We start from the raw sequence: 16355 nt of genomic DNA, 5'->3' as shown, positions 1-16355 counted from the left end.
TCCTGAACTGTCACTAAAATGCTATTTTCCTGAGCAGAAAATGGAACCTGCATGAGTATCATCCCATGCTGCTTGTTCTCAGAGATGCCACAACAAGACCTCACTCCCACCAGACCCTGTAGTTTAGCAAAGGCTGCCCTGCCCCTACAGCCCTGGAAACGTTAGATCGGTTTGTATATGGAGCCCAGGAGCTTTCTGGAAGCAAACACACCTAGACCATAACCGCTTCTCCCTGATATTCAAAGTTAGGAAAGCACCTCAGAAAAGACTAGGGTGGCCCCCACCCAGGTCTACTAACAGAAAGGGCTCTGGAGGATTGGGTTTCAAGGGTGGAAGACCTGAGATGAGCTGAAGGGCCCAGGACCACTAATCCCTCAGCCCCCCAGGTCCCACCAGCAGCCATGCTATAGAAATGGTGTTCACAGAGCCACTGCCTTGGGGCCAGGTAAGGGGCTCCCTGCAGCCTAAGCAGGGGTCCCGGCCAGTGAGAGGTCCGGCAGCACAGGACAGGGAGACCTGGTGTCCTGCAGCTCCACGAGGGGGCAGGGAGCTGAGGCACTAGTGTGCTCATCTGATGTTCCCAGGTTCGGCTCTTCCTGGCTCTCTGGTGCTCCTGCAATTGTAAATAGGGCTGCCTCTCAGAATAAATCAGGCCTACAGTTCCTGGTGAGAGGGAAAGAGATGAAGAATGAAGAGATATGACTCAAGTAGCACCAGGACTTAGTGGAGGAGCACACACCAACCACGAGTGCTGCCCTCACTCCAGAGGCTCTGCGGCTCTCAGGCCACTCTCCGTTTCCACAGAGGCCGGGGGTGGCCTGTGAAGGGAGAAGTTGGCGGCAGCCCTCATGCTCACCTGCTAATGACCATCGCCAGGATGATGGGGAGCCACCCGAACTTCAGGATCTTCACGATGGGCGGGTTCTGCTTAGCAATGAGGACCCACACGGGGATCAGGGCCGTGAAGCCAACACACACGAGCGGTGTCAGGTATCGATTGTCTGTGGGGAGAGAGGGGGTGTGCGCCAGGGTACATGAGCATGGCCTGGTGGGCCATAGCCTGGGTTGCAAAGATGACAGGTGGGCTGAGAACTAAGGGCACTGGAGGTCTGAGGAGACACCTCTGTCCCCAGCAGCTTAGGGTGGACCAAGCTAACGTACCTCTCAAAGAATTCGTACCGTCTTATGAAGCAACTGGAAAAGCTCCTCTTTATCCTCAATTCCTGTCACAGTCCCCTTCACTTTTCTTCTTTGGTATTTTCCTGGCATCTCCTCCCATTCCAACCTAATTATTATTATTAATGCTGGCATTTATAGGATTGTGACCATGGCCAGCACCGTGCTCAGCACTTCCCAAGCACAAACTCATTTCATGTTCTCAACTACTCCTCAGACAGGCATATGAGAGACTACAGTGTGAAGAGGTGGCCCACCAGGACTCGAGCCAGCACTCAGAAACCAGGGCTAAAGCCACAGTTAATTAATGATGTCAGTCCTGCTCCTGGCTGAGGCCAGCCCAAGGCGACCTCCTTGGCATCCATGGGTCTCAGGACGCAGAACATGGCCAGCTTTGCAGCTACTCATGCCCCTGTGTCATTTTCTTGAGCTGGCATGAGCCACGAAAACAGACCTGGGTCTGGGACACCTGACTGTACCTGGGGCCAGGCCAGGGCCCAAAACACACCAGCCCAATTCCCACTCACTCTCTTCCTGCTTATACTCTGTGTCTCACCTTCCAAATGCAGACAGAACAAGACACCAGCTTTCTCTAGAACTGTCCTCTCATCCCCAGCCCTACCTCCAAGGGGCAGGCTCAGGCTCAGGGTGGTGCATGGCCCTCTGCAGAGTGGGCTCCAACACTGACAGGTGCGCAGGTGGGTCTGCACCCCACACACCCTTTCTCGGAGCAGCATCATTAGGAGCACCTCCCTCTTGTCCTTCTCTGCACTAAGCAGTTATGGCCCGTTCCTTTCCTTGGGCGACTACAAGGAAAGGCGGGCCGCAGGTGCCCAAGGTGGGCTATGGACAAACTGCTTCATGGCAGAAGTGGCCGGCCTCTTCACCATCCCAGGAGATGAGAGACAGGCCCAGCAAGTTCTAAGCAAGTCTCAAAGGCTCTGGGAGGCGGCAGCCTACAGGAGCACTACTTGCAGGACATTTCTGCAGTCCAGTTTTTCTAGAATGACTCAGAAGCCCCGCAGAGGTTCCACCTCATATTTTCCCACCACCATGATGAATACATTGTCTGCATATGGCTTGTCTTCCCAAATACACCGACAGGTAACACGGACAACAGCTCACTCTTCATCAGTGAAGATTTATCTGACACATGCCAGGCCCACCCAAGGTATATACACCCAAGGTATATACACAGTCTAATTCAAGAGATGGAGAGCCCATCACTATTCAATGGCTACTAATTCATGTGTGGAACATGCAGTATTTTAGTAGGGGTACAGCAGGGCAGACAGGAAGGGTCCAGGGACACCTGTGACTCGTATTTGTTTTACAAATAAAACTTGATTAACCAACCTGTACAGAAATCTTGTTTTAAATTCAGTTTGGTTTAAAAAGAAAATTAGAATTGAGCTACCCTATGACCCAGCCATTGCACTACTGGGTATTAACCCCAAAGATACAGACGTAGTGAAGAGAAGGGCCATATGCACCCCAATGTTCATAGCAGCATTGTCCACAATAGCTAAATTGTGGAAGGAACCGAGATGCCCTTCAACAGATGACTGGATTAAGAAGTTGTGGTCCATGTATACAATGGAGTATTACTCAGCTATCAGAAAGAACAAGTTCTCAACATTTGCTGCAACATGGACGGCACTGGAGGAGATAATGCTAAGTGAAATAAGTCAAGCAGAGAAAGACAATTATCATACGGTTTCTCTCATCTATGGAACATAAGAACTAGGAAGATCAGTAGGGGAAGAAAGGGATAAAGAAAGGGGGGGTAATCAGAAGGGGGAATGAAACATGAGAAACTATGGACTCTGGGAAACAAACTGAGGGCTTCAGAGGGGAGGGGGTCGGGGAATGGGATAGACTGGCGATGGGTAGTAGGGAGGGCACGTATTGCACGGTGCACTGGGTGTTATACGCAACTAATGAATCATCGAGCTTTACATCAGAAACCAGGGATGTACTGTATGGTGACTAACATAATATAATAAAAAAACATTAAAATAAAAAAAAATTTAAAAAAATTAAAAGAAAATTAGGTCCTCTTATTATTAGGTCTGTATTGCCACTTGCAGGAACTGTGAGAATCTGCTAACCATTAAATATTGGTGCCAAGCATATCCCAGGGTGGCAAGGAGCCAGGCCCAGAGCTGAAAGGGAAAGGTTCCCAGCGCCTGAACACTCTGAGTGGCAGGTACTCTGTCAGTACGCTTCAGATGCCAGCATGGAGATGCCAGGTGATCTCTCAGGTGCTGGGTCCGTGTTCCCACAGGGCAATGCTAAGCCAAAGCTTCGCTGCAGCTGTGCCTTTGGGCATTTCCTCCAACTGAGTGTCACCACATACCCCACTGCTCCCCACTGTCCTCTTCACCATCTGCTCCACTCACTGATGCCACCTGCCCCCTGCACTCAGGGTTGTGACCATGCTCAGAATCCACACTTACTAGAGCCAAACAATGGCATGTGGCCAGCTTAGGTGGAAAGTAACAACTGTGATGCTCAGAGGGGAGTGGTCAGCTGTGGAAACCCGGCAGGTGAGAACCATCTGGCAAGGGGGATGCTGCCTGTCCACTTGCCCAGGGCAGGAGCAAACCTCGATGCTCCCAGGGCAGACCAGGGGAGACCCGTGGTGGAGGCAGGGCCTCTGGCCATGAGGGCCTGTCATACAAGATGTGTGAATGCCTCCCTCGGCTGCGGACCAGGGCACCGGGCCACCTGCTGAGGAGCCCTGGGCTTCTCCTGCCTCACACCTGTAGGGACAGCATATGCTGCTGCTGCTGCCCATGGCTGTGACATTCCTCCTTGGGAGTCCCTTCCCGGGTGGTTTGTATGTGTCCAATGTGAACTGCCTTCCCATGGAACTCTGTTAGACTCCAGCCCTCCCTGGTCTCCTTCTGCACCCATCCTAAAGGAGAGACTGACAACGTATCTGTTGACCTGAGTGGTTGGGAGAGCTTCTGGAGAACACCTCACATTTGTTGAATGACCTCAGGCTTTGCCTCTGGAAAAGCAGGATTTTTGATCCCACGACAGAGCCCACGGGTTCCTTTCTGTTTGAAGGGTGCTTGAACTGAATGCTGCAAGCTGGGTGCGGATGTCAGACCCAGCCTTGCTTGTGGGCCCCTCCTCCCTGGGACACCCCCTACCTTTGTGTTTATAGAAGAAGCTGCTGACAAAAGCCAGAATGGACAACGTGATGAGATCTCCCAGGCTGGCAGCAATAGGCGTGGCAATGTTGTCTGGGTTGAGTCCGAGCTTCCGAGCACCAATCACTATACAGACCATGAGCATTCCTGTGGAGAAGAGACAGAGGAGACTCAAAGCACAAGATGAGAAGGTGGTCAGGAGGCTGCTCAGTAACTCGCCTCTATCCACACAGACCTAGCCTGGAGCCAGGCCGCCCTGACACTCAGTTTCACTGCTATGCTGGAGCCTGAGAAAAGTGCGGTGGTGGGAAGTGGGGTGGGGTGGACCCAGTGACTTGCGGGTGTGATACCAAGAAGCAGCCTGAAAGCTTTGATGATACACTCAAACCCATGGGGGAGATAGGAAGGAGATGAATCCTGGGCTCCCAAACCACTTGGAACTATAGACACGAAGCTCACAGCCCCTCATGCAGGTAAGATGACTCCAAAACTGCTCTGAATGATGGAGCACCAGGGGCAGAGCACAGCCTCTGGTGTCCACTGGAGTCCCTGGGGAAACAGGTGCCTCGGTGGGATGAGCCACATGAGAGGTTTGTTAGGGGCAAAGCCTGTGAGGGGTGATGGGGGAAGACAGGGATGCCGGGAGAGCTGCAGGATGGTGTGCAGGTCACCCAGGGTGGGAGAGAGGGAGGGAAGGAAGCCGGTGCAGACTGCACTACAGTACTGGCAGTGGGGCCACATATCTGGGGAACAGGCCCATCTCGGGAGACGGCAGGTGGCCTCCACCAGTGGGGCTGTGGGTGGATTTTCAGGTGTCGCACCGGAGACCTAATTTCGGTCCTGACCCTGTGTTCTGAGGCGACGGTCATGTGTTGTCTTCTAGCCCTCAGCCACTGTCTAGGACTTAATCCAACAGCATCTCATGTGGGTCTTTTAAGAAGTGTTTTAAGGGGGGGCAATCAGAGGGGGGAGTGAAGCATGAGAGACTATGGACTCTGGGAAACAAACTGAGGGCTTCAGAGGGGAGGGGGGTGGGGGAATGGGATAGACTGGTGATGGGTAGTAAGGAGGGCATGTATTGCATGGTGCACTGGGTGTTATACACAGCTAATGAATCATCGAGCTTTACATCGGAAACCAGGGATGTGCTGTATGGTGACTAACATAATATAATAAAAAATTTTAAAAAAAGAAGTGTTTTAACACTTTACCCAGTATTCTGTAACTCTAAATAAAATTATTATTATCACCTCAATGCCATACTGACACTGCCATAACTGGCCACAGTTTGTTCCCTGTTTCATGACCAGGTCGTAGCTACTTTCTCCCTTTTGAAATGTCAATTCTAAGTGAAGTTGAGTCTGCACGGCTGGCGATGTGGTAACAGCCCCACAGGGACTACACAGACATCACTGGTTTGAGAGCACTTACTAAAATCCACCACAACTACCACCTGGCTTTACAGCAGAGTCACGTGGAGGTCACACGATGAGCCACCAGCAATGATTCCGAACTTCTACACATCTCTGGACAACCCGGCTATGTCCATGCGGCTGAGCTCTGCCCCCTCTCTGAGCCTCAGTTTCCTCATCAGTAAAATGGGGAGCTATCAACAGCATTCTCTACAGGGCCCCACAGGAACAGGACTGGCCTCCTGAATCATCTGATTGTGTTGTTTCAGAGGAGACTTCATGTCAAGTATCCCTGGGCTCTAATTCTCCAGAAGGTGTGGCGTACCCATCCTGCTCCTTCCTTGGCCAGATTGGTACAGGCGCCTGGCCAGGAGCACACATCCTACCCAGGGAAGCACAGTTTGTGAATGTGCTCCTGGGCTTCTGCGCTCTTCCCCTCGCTCCTGATTATACACGCTAGCACCGGGAGGAACAGAGACCAGCAAATCGCCCGCTACATCGTCTACAGAACGCTAAGCTCAGAGGGGTGTCGTGAGCAGTCAGGTGGGGGACAGGAATGTAAATGCGAATCCGATTCATCGTTTTCACTTATTCCTTCTTGTGCTTGCACATGTTTGCAAGAGACAGACACGCAGTCCAGAAGAGAACCAGAATAAAGCCCATTCATCCAGCAAACATTTAGGAGCTGGTAATATGCCTATTTTAGGTAATTAAAATAACCATCAGGCTCTGTACTCACACAGTAAATGCTTGTCCAGTGGAGGAACAGACAGTGCGCAAGTAAGTGAACAAGCATTTGAAGTAAGCAAACAGGACATGAAAAGAAAGCATGACTGAATGGGGGCTACCCTTGAGAGCTGATCAGAGAGGGCTCAGAAAGGAGACACTTGGCACTTTGCCGAAATTCTCCATGTGCTTGTGAATGGACGTCTCACTCTGCACCAGAATATCAACATCATAGAATAGGGCACTCACCAGAGCAGCCCCAGCACTACAACAGCGCCTGGCACGCAGCAGACACCCAGTAGGTACTGAGTAATGAGCGAATGGCTGACATTCTACAGTAATTGCCCAATCACTGTGGTGGCCACTGACATGCGTGAGCTCCCTGAAAACAGGGTTATATCTATCAATGCTTGTCTTCCCGCCTTCTGCAGACATGTAGGAGGCATCTGATGTGTGGCAGGCAGTGTGATAGGAACAGAATTGGAGAAGCAGGGCCTCTCTCTGAGGACCTGGCATTTAATGAAGAAAGTGGATAATCACAGATTTTCACAAGTGCTCTATAAGGAAAACAGGTGCACGGTGCAGAAGAGCGTGGTGGCAGCTGGGAAGAAGGGCAGAGGATGGAACCTGTGCAAGGGCTGTCCAAAAAGACTTCTCTCCAGAGATGAAATTGAAGTTAAAACCTGAGCCTTGCTCCCCACCATGACTGCAGACTCCAGAGCCCACCAAAGCCCATATGCAAGCCATGCTCAAGAAATGTTTAAAGACTGAATGAGTACGTGAATGAATGAATGGATGGTTGGATGATGGAAGAAGAGATGAATGTGTCTACTGAGTCAGTAGACACATTGTTCTTTAAACAAGCAGAGGGAAGAGAAGTGGAGTGGGCAGCTCTCTCTGGCACACACCCCCTGCCTACAGGGGACTCATCATCCTCCCTGCTCACCTTTAAGGTGGGTCTTGGTAACCCAACAGGCTGTCCCCCATCCCCTGGAAGGATATGTGAGGCTCCATCATTAGTGCTCCCATCTTTCACATCTCAAGGAATTGAAACACAAAGAGCTGAGAGCAGAGCACTGACGAATGGGAGCGGAGAGAGCCAGGAGGCGGTGGTCACTGGGGTTGGGGCACAGCTCACCTAGGGCAAATGCAGCGAGGAAGGCAGTGATGACACTGCTGGCACACAGCAACTCCGCCTTTGCAAAGTCTAACTCCTCCCTAGACACAGCGCCCAGCAGCAGGGCAGCCACAGCAGCCAGGAGCCCCACAACGGTGGCCTGCACCTGTTGGGGCAGAAATCAGAAACATGAGGAAGGTGCCTCTGGCCACCCACACTCCTCCCTGCCTTTCACTACGCCTCCTCTTTGACCTTGAGAGGTCAGTATGCCACTCACCACTACCTCTCTTCCCTTACCCTAAAATCTCCCAATGGCCCCTCTAACCTGAGAAAAACAAAGACTAACACCTTGCTTCAATACAACTCCCTTGAAAACTACCATTTTCCTGTTCTGCAAATAGTTCAACGCCATCTTACTTCACGAAATCTTCATCTTCTACTCAGCCCTTGGCCAATGGCCACCAGTCTCTTGCTTGTGGCTCCTCTCACTGCTCTAGGCAAAAGTGCTCTTTAGTCTCCAGCTACACAGACAACCAGTCTCCCCTGCAACGTGGAAACGCTCCATGATCCACAGCTACACCTTGGAAGCCTCTGTGCACACGTTCCATCTCTCTCCCTGCCTTCTTTCCTTGGCACTTGCTCTGCATGCTGGTGCCCCCTTTCTCTACATTCTCCCCCATCCCAGCTGCAGTTCTCATTTCATCTAAGTAGGGACATCTCTGCTGCTCACTCAGGCCAGTACCATGAGGTGTTCCAGGTCTGAGTATCAATATTGGCACCTGTTATCAGTACAGTTAACCCTTGAACAACACAGGCATTGGGGCACCGATATCCTGTGCAGGTGAAAACCTGTGTATAACTTGCAACTCCCCCAAAACTTAACTACTAAGAGCCTACTGTTGACCAGAAGCCTTACCCATAACACAAAGTTGATTAACACATAATTTGTATGTTACATGTACTATATTCTGTATTCTTGTGATAAAGTAAGCTAGAGAAAAGAAAATTAAGAAAATCATAAGGAGTCATACATTTATGGTACTGTATTTATTGAAACAAATCTGCATAGAAGCAGACCTGCACAGGTCAAACCTGTGTTGTCACAAGGGTCAAATGTAATTCAAATGTCTTAGTGGAAACGGAAACATACTGTTAAAGAAGGCTGAAGAAACAGAGAACTCTACCATAAACATGGATGAAAAATGCTCCCCAAGTTAACTTATATAATTCCAAGGTCCCAACAAGCTTTTTCATGGCATTTGACAGCTCATCTTAAGTTTCACAAAAATGAGGAGATGTGCAAGAATAGCCAAGACAATTTGAGAAAAAAAGATCAAGAGGGAGTTTTGGGACATTCATTATCAATACATAGTTTTAAGGCTACAGTAATTAAAACATGATGGTATTGGCAGAGAAACAGAAAAACAGATCAGCAGGACAGACTGGTGTCCAGGAATAGTATCATGAATATATGAAAATTTAATATATAAAAATTTAATAATGATAAAGGTGGCATTTCAAGTCAGTATGGAATGGGTGGATACTGAAAAAATAGGGAAAGGGAAAGTGGATATCTGTCTGGGGGAAAAATATATTCCTACTTCATTCTACACACACACACACACCACTAAACATAAGATCTCAAGTGTGAAATAGAAGAAAATATAGAACAATCGGTTTCAGATTTTGGATTAGAGAGGGACTCCTGAAGATGTAACAGGTAAAATCTATACAGAAAAACAGACATAAATGTATACAAACCCAAGTATGACTACTATGTGATACCAGAAATTCAAAGATGGAGAGAGAGCTGGAGAAAATATCTGCAGCATTTATAACTAATAAAGCATTAGCGATCAAAATAACAAAGTCCATTTTAAGAATCAATGGCAACTTTTTAAACAAGACAACCTGATATGGACTCTGGGAAACAAACTGAGGGCCTCAGAGGGGAGGGGGGTGGGGGAATGGGATAGGCTGGTGATGGGTAGTAAGGAGGGCACGTATTGCATGGTGCACTGGGTGTTATACGCAAGTAATGAATCATCGAACTTTACATCAGAAACCAGGGATGTGCTGTATGGTGACTAACATAATATAATAAAAAATTATTATAAAAAAAAGACAACCTGATAGAAAAATGTACAAGGGGTATGGATAGACAATTCACAGAAAAGGAAATACAAATGGCTAAGAAACACACAAAAACGTGACCAACTTCCTGAATAATCAGGAAAATTTAAAATAAAATTCCAGTTTGATGGTAGGTATCTTATTTCTTTGTAACTGATGTTGGTCTTCCTCTACTAAAAGGTCAATGCCATCTCAGTTTCTGCTAGGGTCCCTCATCTGTGCTCATCCAATCAATGAATGAGTCAATGCATGGATGGGATACACTATTTTTATCCATCAGACTAGGTAAAATTAAAATTTAAAAGGTTGATAACATAAAATACACCTTGACAAATATATGGGGAAATGGTTCTCTTACACACAGATGTGGTAAAATTGGTATAGGAATTTGGGGGAAGGGGATGTGGTTCAAATTTATCCACATACTTTATGATGTAACATTTTCCCAGGAAAACATTCGCACATGTGTAGAAAGAACCACATAATAATGATGACTGGAGCTGATATTTACCTAGTGCTTACTATCTTCTATTCTCAGTGATTTCCATTCATTAAGTCACTCTTAAGAGTACAAGTTACAGAATTATATATACAGTACAAGACTTCTCTTTTTTTTTTTTTTAAAAGATTTTATTTATTTATGTGACAGAGAGACAGCCAGCGAGAGAGGGAACACAGCAGGACAGTGGGAGAGGAAGAAGCAGGCTCCCAGCAGAGGAGCCCGATGTGGGACTCGATCCCGGACTGCCGGGATCACGCCATGAGCCAAAGGCAGACGCCCAACGACTGCGCTACCCAGGCACCCCAAGACTTCTAACTCTTAACACAGGAAGTTGTATCATATATTGTCTATGGACACTTACATATATATGGCAAAAACATAAAGTCATTCAGAAGAATACTTTCAATGCTGGTGAGGTTATAGAGAAACTAATAATTGAAATATTAATACTGGTGCTATTATTTGATACTAAGAATTCAAATATTCTATAATGCTTTTGGAAAAAAATCTAGAACTTCAAATTGTTCATACCTTATGAACTTGTGGGAACTTCTCTTAAGAAATTCATGCAATGGTGCACTGGGTGTTATACGCAACTAATGAATCATGGAACTTTACATAAAAAAACCAGGGATGTACTGTATGGTGACTAACATAATATAATAAAAAAACATTAAAAAAAAGGAATTCATGCAAAAGAGAATACTTTCATTGCAGTATAATGTATCGAGTTGACACCTACAAACAATTGCAGGTGTACCCTCGTGGTGACAGTCGAATAAAGTGCAACAGGGCTGAGTCTGGACAGTTGGTATTAGCCCTGCCGGACCAGCTCTTCATGGCTTGGGCCCTACCAGTTGTTAAACATCATTTGGGTGTATTTTTGATAAAGTTATTAAAAGTTCAATTATGAAATTTATTGTACCACTTATGATTCAATGTTAAGCTTTTTAAAAAATGGAGGAGACAAAATTATATCCGTGCTATGATCAGGACAATGTGCCAGACCAGTGCCTGGCTGAGTGGGACTTTATCAATGTTTGCTGAAAATCAATCATGTGGAAATGTACATGCATACGGACAAGGGTTTGGTGACTTGTAGCTGAGGCATTTATTACTTGCCCCTTGTCCGACCCTCTGTTAAGGGCATCACGAGCATCTCATTTAATCTCCAAAGCTCTTCAGCCACAGGCCGGGGTCCTGGCCCATGTGACTCAGCTCAAATGGAGAAGGCACACATCTAAACACAGAACTGCAACCAGGGGAGCCCCAGCAGCTTGAACAAGGGCCCAGAGAGTACCCAGTGTCAGGCTGGAATTGACTGGAGCTTCACTGCCAGGAGAATAAGAAGAGAAAGGACATTCCAAGGAGAGACAACCACACATGCAAAAGCAGCAGGGATGGGGGACAAGAGACTGCAGGAGGACAGAACCAGACCAGGAGTGCCTCTGGGCTGGGCCACACTTGGACAAGAAGAACCAACCAAGGAGCTTCAGGAGGAGGATGCGTGATCAGCTTTAGGATTTAGAAAAGGTCACTCAGGTGGCCATGCAGAGGAGAGCTAGAGAGGAAGAAGCCTGGGGCAGTTAGAACAGTGAAGAGGTTTGCAGTCAGTGAGGTCAGAGACCAAGAGGCCAAGGCAAGGAAGAGGAGAAGTAGGGCTGATTCGAGCACAGCTCAGAGGCAGACTCCTCAGGACTGGACCTAAGGATACGGAGCAGAGAGATGCTGAGGGTGACTTGGTCTCTAGCTTGATTAATGGGCACAGCAACCATGATTGGGAGATTACCACATGCTGGCCAGGTGTCACAGCCTTCCATGATTGAAACCTCATAACGGTCCATCTTATAGATAAGGTGAGGTGACTTGCCCTAGGGCCTCCAGCTGGTCGACCCCCAGAATGAGCTTTCAACCATCAGACTCTTCAGGGTTGGGGACTTCACAAGAGGTGAGTATGAGGAGATGAGGTGATGAGGCCAGATCCGGCTAAGCTGTTTCGGGGATGTTTCTGGGACAGGTAGATGAAGATACCCAGTGGAGAGCTAGGAACAGGGGCTCTGGAACCCAGGTGAGAGGTAAAGTGGGTATCCTCCTAATTTGATGGACAGGGAGATACAGCTAAGCAAATCTTGTGTGTTCTGTCCAAGGCCACCCAGTTGATAAATGATAGCCTTAACTCCAGGCCTGTCTGATCTGAGTCCAGGTTCTTTGTGTGGCCACAGGCTGCCCCCAGCCAGAAAAGCCCAGAAGGTTCTGGATGAAGCCACTTCCTCTCTTACCTTGAGCCAATTTCTTCCCAGTCTCCCTCTGCCCTGGGCTTCCTGACTCTGTAATACTTTGAAACTCCTTGGATGAGAACTTAGCCCAACTAAGGTCTGCTAGAAGGAGGTACAAATTTGAACGAGCATGAAGCATTTAAGGGACAAAGGCATGGGGGGCGGGGTGTCCTACAAAGGCTGAGAAAGAATAGGCTGAGAGGCAGGAGTGCAGCCATGGAGGGACCTCCAGGCGGGAAGAATTGCAGATGCTCTAGAGAGAACAAGTAGGATCACCTGTATGAGGCAATCAGAGGGTAGACCAATTAGGATGTCAGTGACCTTGGCAAGCACAGCTTGAGTCAAGATAATGGGAAGAGAAAGCTGTTAGCTCTGTCTAGGCTATGAGAAAGAGGACCGAGCAAGTATAGGTGAATCTTTCAATAAGCCTGTCTTGAAAAGAAGGGACTGGGGACACTGGAGGGACCTTGGGTTCCCGCAAGAGGTATCTACTTTCAGGTGGACATGCTGGTACCCTATAGTTGGCATGAGCCCCAGCTGCCATATGAGTGTAGTCTGGTGGGTGTGGGGTGGACGGGTGGCCCATTCCCCAAGTTCAGACCAGAGCGCAGGGACAAGGGCTCACTTAGTCTTCACCCTTCCTACCTGGAGCAGCCCTGGCTGCAGATTCAAAAGCAGGGAGGAGATTCATCAATCAGACAGAGGGGAGAGTCACCTGAATGAGGGCGAGGTTACTGCTGATAACTCTGTGCTGCTCCTGGGGGTCATCAATTTGTCCAGTGTTGGCCTAGGATAAAGGAAAAAAGGACAAAGGGTAAGTCTGGGTGGTCATAAAGCCAGGCCAAGCCTTCCTGGAAAAGGCAGTCTCTCAGGAGAGAAATCAGCAAATATCATTTCATTGACGTTAGAACAAATTATTCTGCCCAGCTTTCACAACTGACTGGGGGTGGGGAAGGTAAGGACATAAGTCCCTTTGAGAATAAGATAGTGTCAAAGACCATCTCTCCCATGCTCAAGTATGTAAGCACACAGAGGTTAAGTGTCACCAACAATTTCAGAGCCACCTGACTCTCAAGCTCATCCACAGGCAGCATGGGAAGGACTCCTGCTGGGAAGCCAGCTTGGCCCTCAGGCAGGTCTTCAGCCACATTCTCCCCAACACCTACAATTCCCTTCTCCCCCCTCTAGCAACTCACATCTCAGATGACCACTAGCCACCCCAACATGACCTCTGCAAATCATCCTGTTTAAGAAATGCTTAAGTCCTTCTCTGAGGATAAAAAAAACAAGATCAGAAATATGATTTTCTCCTTTAAAAATGGTAATCAGCTCCTAACTTCATAGCACTTGCCAGCAAAATTCAAGATGTAGATAAATGTATTTTCCTAGCTCCTTTGTACTGAGTTCATTAAGTTCCTGAACTCCAAGGGAAAAATGGAATTACTTTTCATGAACAAATAAAGGGATGCTTTTATTCTCAGCATGATGGACACCTTGGACACAGCATGGAACAATCATGGAGCCCCAGGTGACCCTTCACAAGGGTAGACTAATACCCACCCTAGGGGTGTTCACAGGGACAAGGGACTAAGGTGAAGCAGAACACAGCCACAGAGCTGGCCACACACCAAACACATGAGGCCAACAAGCTCGTTTCCCCTCTCTGCTCCCCACTGGCCTAGGTGCTCACTGGACTCAATGTGCCCATTTGCTGTTTCCTGTCGATCAGCCAACTCAAACCCTGGTACTCATCAGATAAAGGGTGCTATTGGCCCATGACCCCTGACTATGAATCAGAAAGGCATTCCTTCCTCAAGATGTTATATTTCCAAGCCGAGGCTGAACAGAAAAGCGAATGATGCCAAGAGGTGCAGGAGGAGGAGTGGAGGGAGTTAAGATGGCGGAGGAGTAGGGGACCCCTTTTTCAGCCGGTCCCCTGAGTCGAGCTGGATAGGTACCAGACCAGCCTAAATAACCACGGAATCAGCCTGAGACGCAGGATGATGCATCTGGATCTCTACAAATGAACATCTCCAGCGCTGAGTATTGAGGTACCAAGAGGGGAGCTGTAAACCGTGCACGGATATCGGAAGATAAACGGAAGGGGGAGGGAGCCGCCGCGTTTGGGCGCCGGGAAGCGGCAGCCACCTGCACGGGGGAGCGGGCGGACACACAGAGGGCACCCGCGAGAGAGCGGACTGAGACCGGTGAGCCGGTGAGCCGTGAACGCGCGCGCCACCAGGCATCTCCCGGAACACCGGAATCCCGGTGTGCTCACGGGATCCAGACTGAGACCGGGAGCTCCCGGAGCGCGCACGGGGCGGCTGGCGGCTGGCGGGCCACCTGCACGGGGGAGCGGGCGGACTCGCGGTCGGCACCCGCGAAACAGCAGACTGAGACCCTGAACCGGGTGCGCGCGCCACCAGGCTTCTCACGAAACTCCGGAATCGAGGTGTGCTCACCGGGCATAGACTGAGACCGGGAGACCCGGGAGCGCGCGGGGCGGCCGGTGGCTGGCGGCATTAGAAACACAAAGGACAGAGACACGCCGGCCCTGGAAGGGAGGGCAGGGTCGCCGAGTTGGTGCGCACATCCCGGGAAGCTGCAGGGTTGAGCAGCACCAACAGTAACAGAGTTAAAGTGGCCAGAACATCAGTGGAGAACGGGCCGCAATCCCTCTGTTCTGCGACAATGCAGCCTCTGCTGCTCTGACCCTCAGAAGAGGCATAGCCGGCCGCCAGGGAAAGCCACCAGAGAACAAAAGCCTGGAAATACCGGCTCAGAGAGTGCCCATCCCCATCCTCCCTCGCAGAGGACACGGAGACTCTAACCAAACAGGGTTGCCTGAGTATCGGCGCGGCAGGCCCCTCCCCCAGAACACAGAAGGCAGGCTGAAAAATCAAGAAGCCCACAACCGGAGGCGCCTGGGTGGCGCCATCATTGAGCGCCTGTCTTCGGCTTAGGGCGTGATCCCGGCGTTCCGGAAAGGAGTCCCTCACCGGGCTCCTCCGCTGGGAGCCTGCTTCTTCCTCTCTCACTCCCCTGCTTCTGTTCCGTTCTTGCTGACTGTCTCCCTCTCTCAGATAAGTAAATAAATAAAATCTTTAAAGAAGAAGCCCACATCTCTAAGATCCCTATAAAACAAGGGGCACGGCCTGGGACCCAGTCAATAATTTTGGGCTCTGGAAACCCCGCAACCTCTCCTCATTAGAATGACAAGAAGGAGAAGCCCCCCCCAGCAAAGAAAAGACAGTGAGTCTGTGGCCTCTGCCACAGAAGTAACGGATATGGATGTAACCAAATTATCAGAAATGGAATTCAGAGTAACAATGGTCAAGATAATGAGTAGACTTGAAAAAAGTATTCAGGAAAATATTACTGAGAATATACAATCCCTAAGGGCGAAAATGAGAGCGAATCTGACAGAAATTAAAAATTCTATGAGCCAAATGCAGGCAAAACTAGAGGCTCTGACGGCCAGGGTCACGGAAGCGGAGGAAAGGGTTAGTGAACTGGAGGATGGGTAAATAGAGGAAAAAATAAAAATAGAAGATGGTCTTAAAAAAAATCCACGCCCACGAATGTTGGCTACGGGAGATTACTGACTCAACGAAATGATCCAATGTTAGAATCATCGGCATCCCCGAGGGGGTGGAGAAAAACAGAGGTCTAGAAGAGATATTTGAACAAATTGTAGCTGAAAACTTCCCTAATCTAGCAAGGGAAACAAACTTTCGTGTCCAAGAGGCAGAGAGGACCCCTCCCAAGCTCAACCATGACAGACCTACACCACGTCACGTCATAGTGCAATTCGCAAATATTAGATGCAAGGATACAGTATTGAAAGCGGCC

At 49.0% G+C, this 16355-nt stretch overlaps 1 protein-coding gene across 9 annotated transcripts in view; it reads right to left on the bottom strand.

The window, feature by feature from the left end:
* Positions 1-16355, bottom strand: part of SLC41A3 (solute carrier family 41 member 3) — an 81553-nt gene that overhangs the window by 9324 nt on the left and 55874 nt on the right. For all 9 annotated transcript variants that reach the window (XM_044385123.3, XM_044385119.3, XM_048226820.2 and 6 more), the window contains 4 exons: positions 13219-13290; positions 7614-7758; positions 4338-4484; positions 857-1001 (listed from right to left, as the gene is read on the bottom strand). In XM_044385123.3, the coding sequence (XP_044241058.1) occupies positions 857-1001; positions 4338-4484; positions 7614-7758; positions 13219-13290 (509 nt within the window). The remainder of the gene's footprint in view (positions 1-856; positions 1002-4337; positions 4485-7613; positions 7759-13218; positions 13291-16355) is intronic.

Source organism: Ursus arctos, unplaced genomic scaffold (assembly GCF_023065955.2).
Source record: "Ursus arctos isolate Adak ecotype North America unplaced genomic scaffold, UrsArc2.0 scaffold_14, whole genome shotgun sequence".
In the NCBI taxonomy this organism is placed as follows: Eukaryota; Metazoa; Chordata; class Mammalia; order Carnivora; family Ursidae; genus Ursus; species Ursus arctos.
This window is presented reverse-complemented; position numbering and strand designations above follow the sequence as displayed.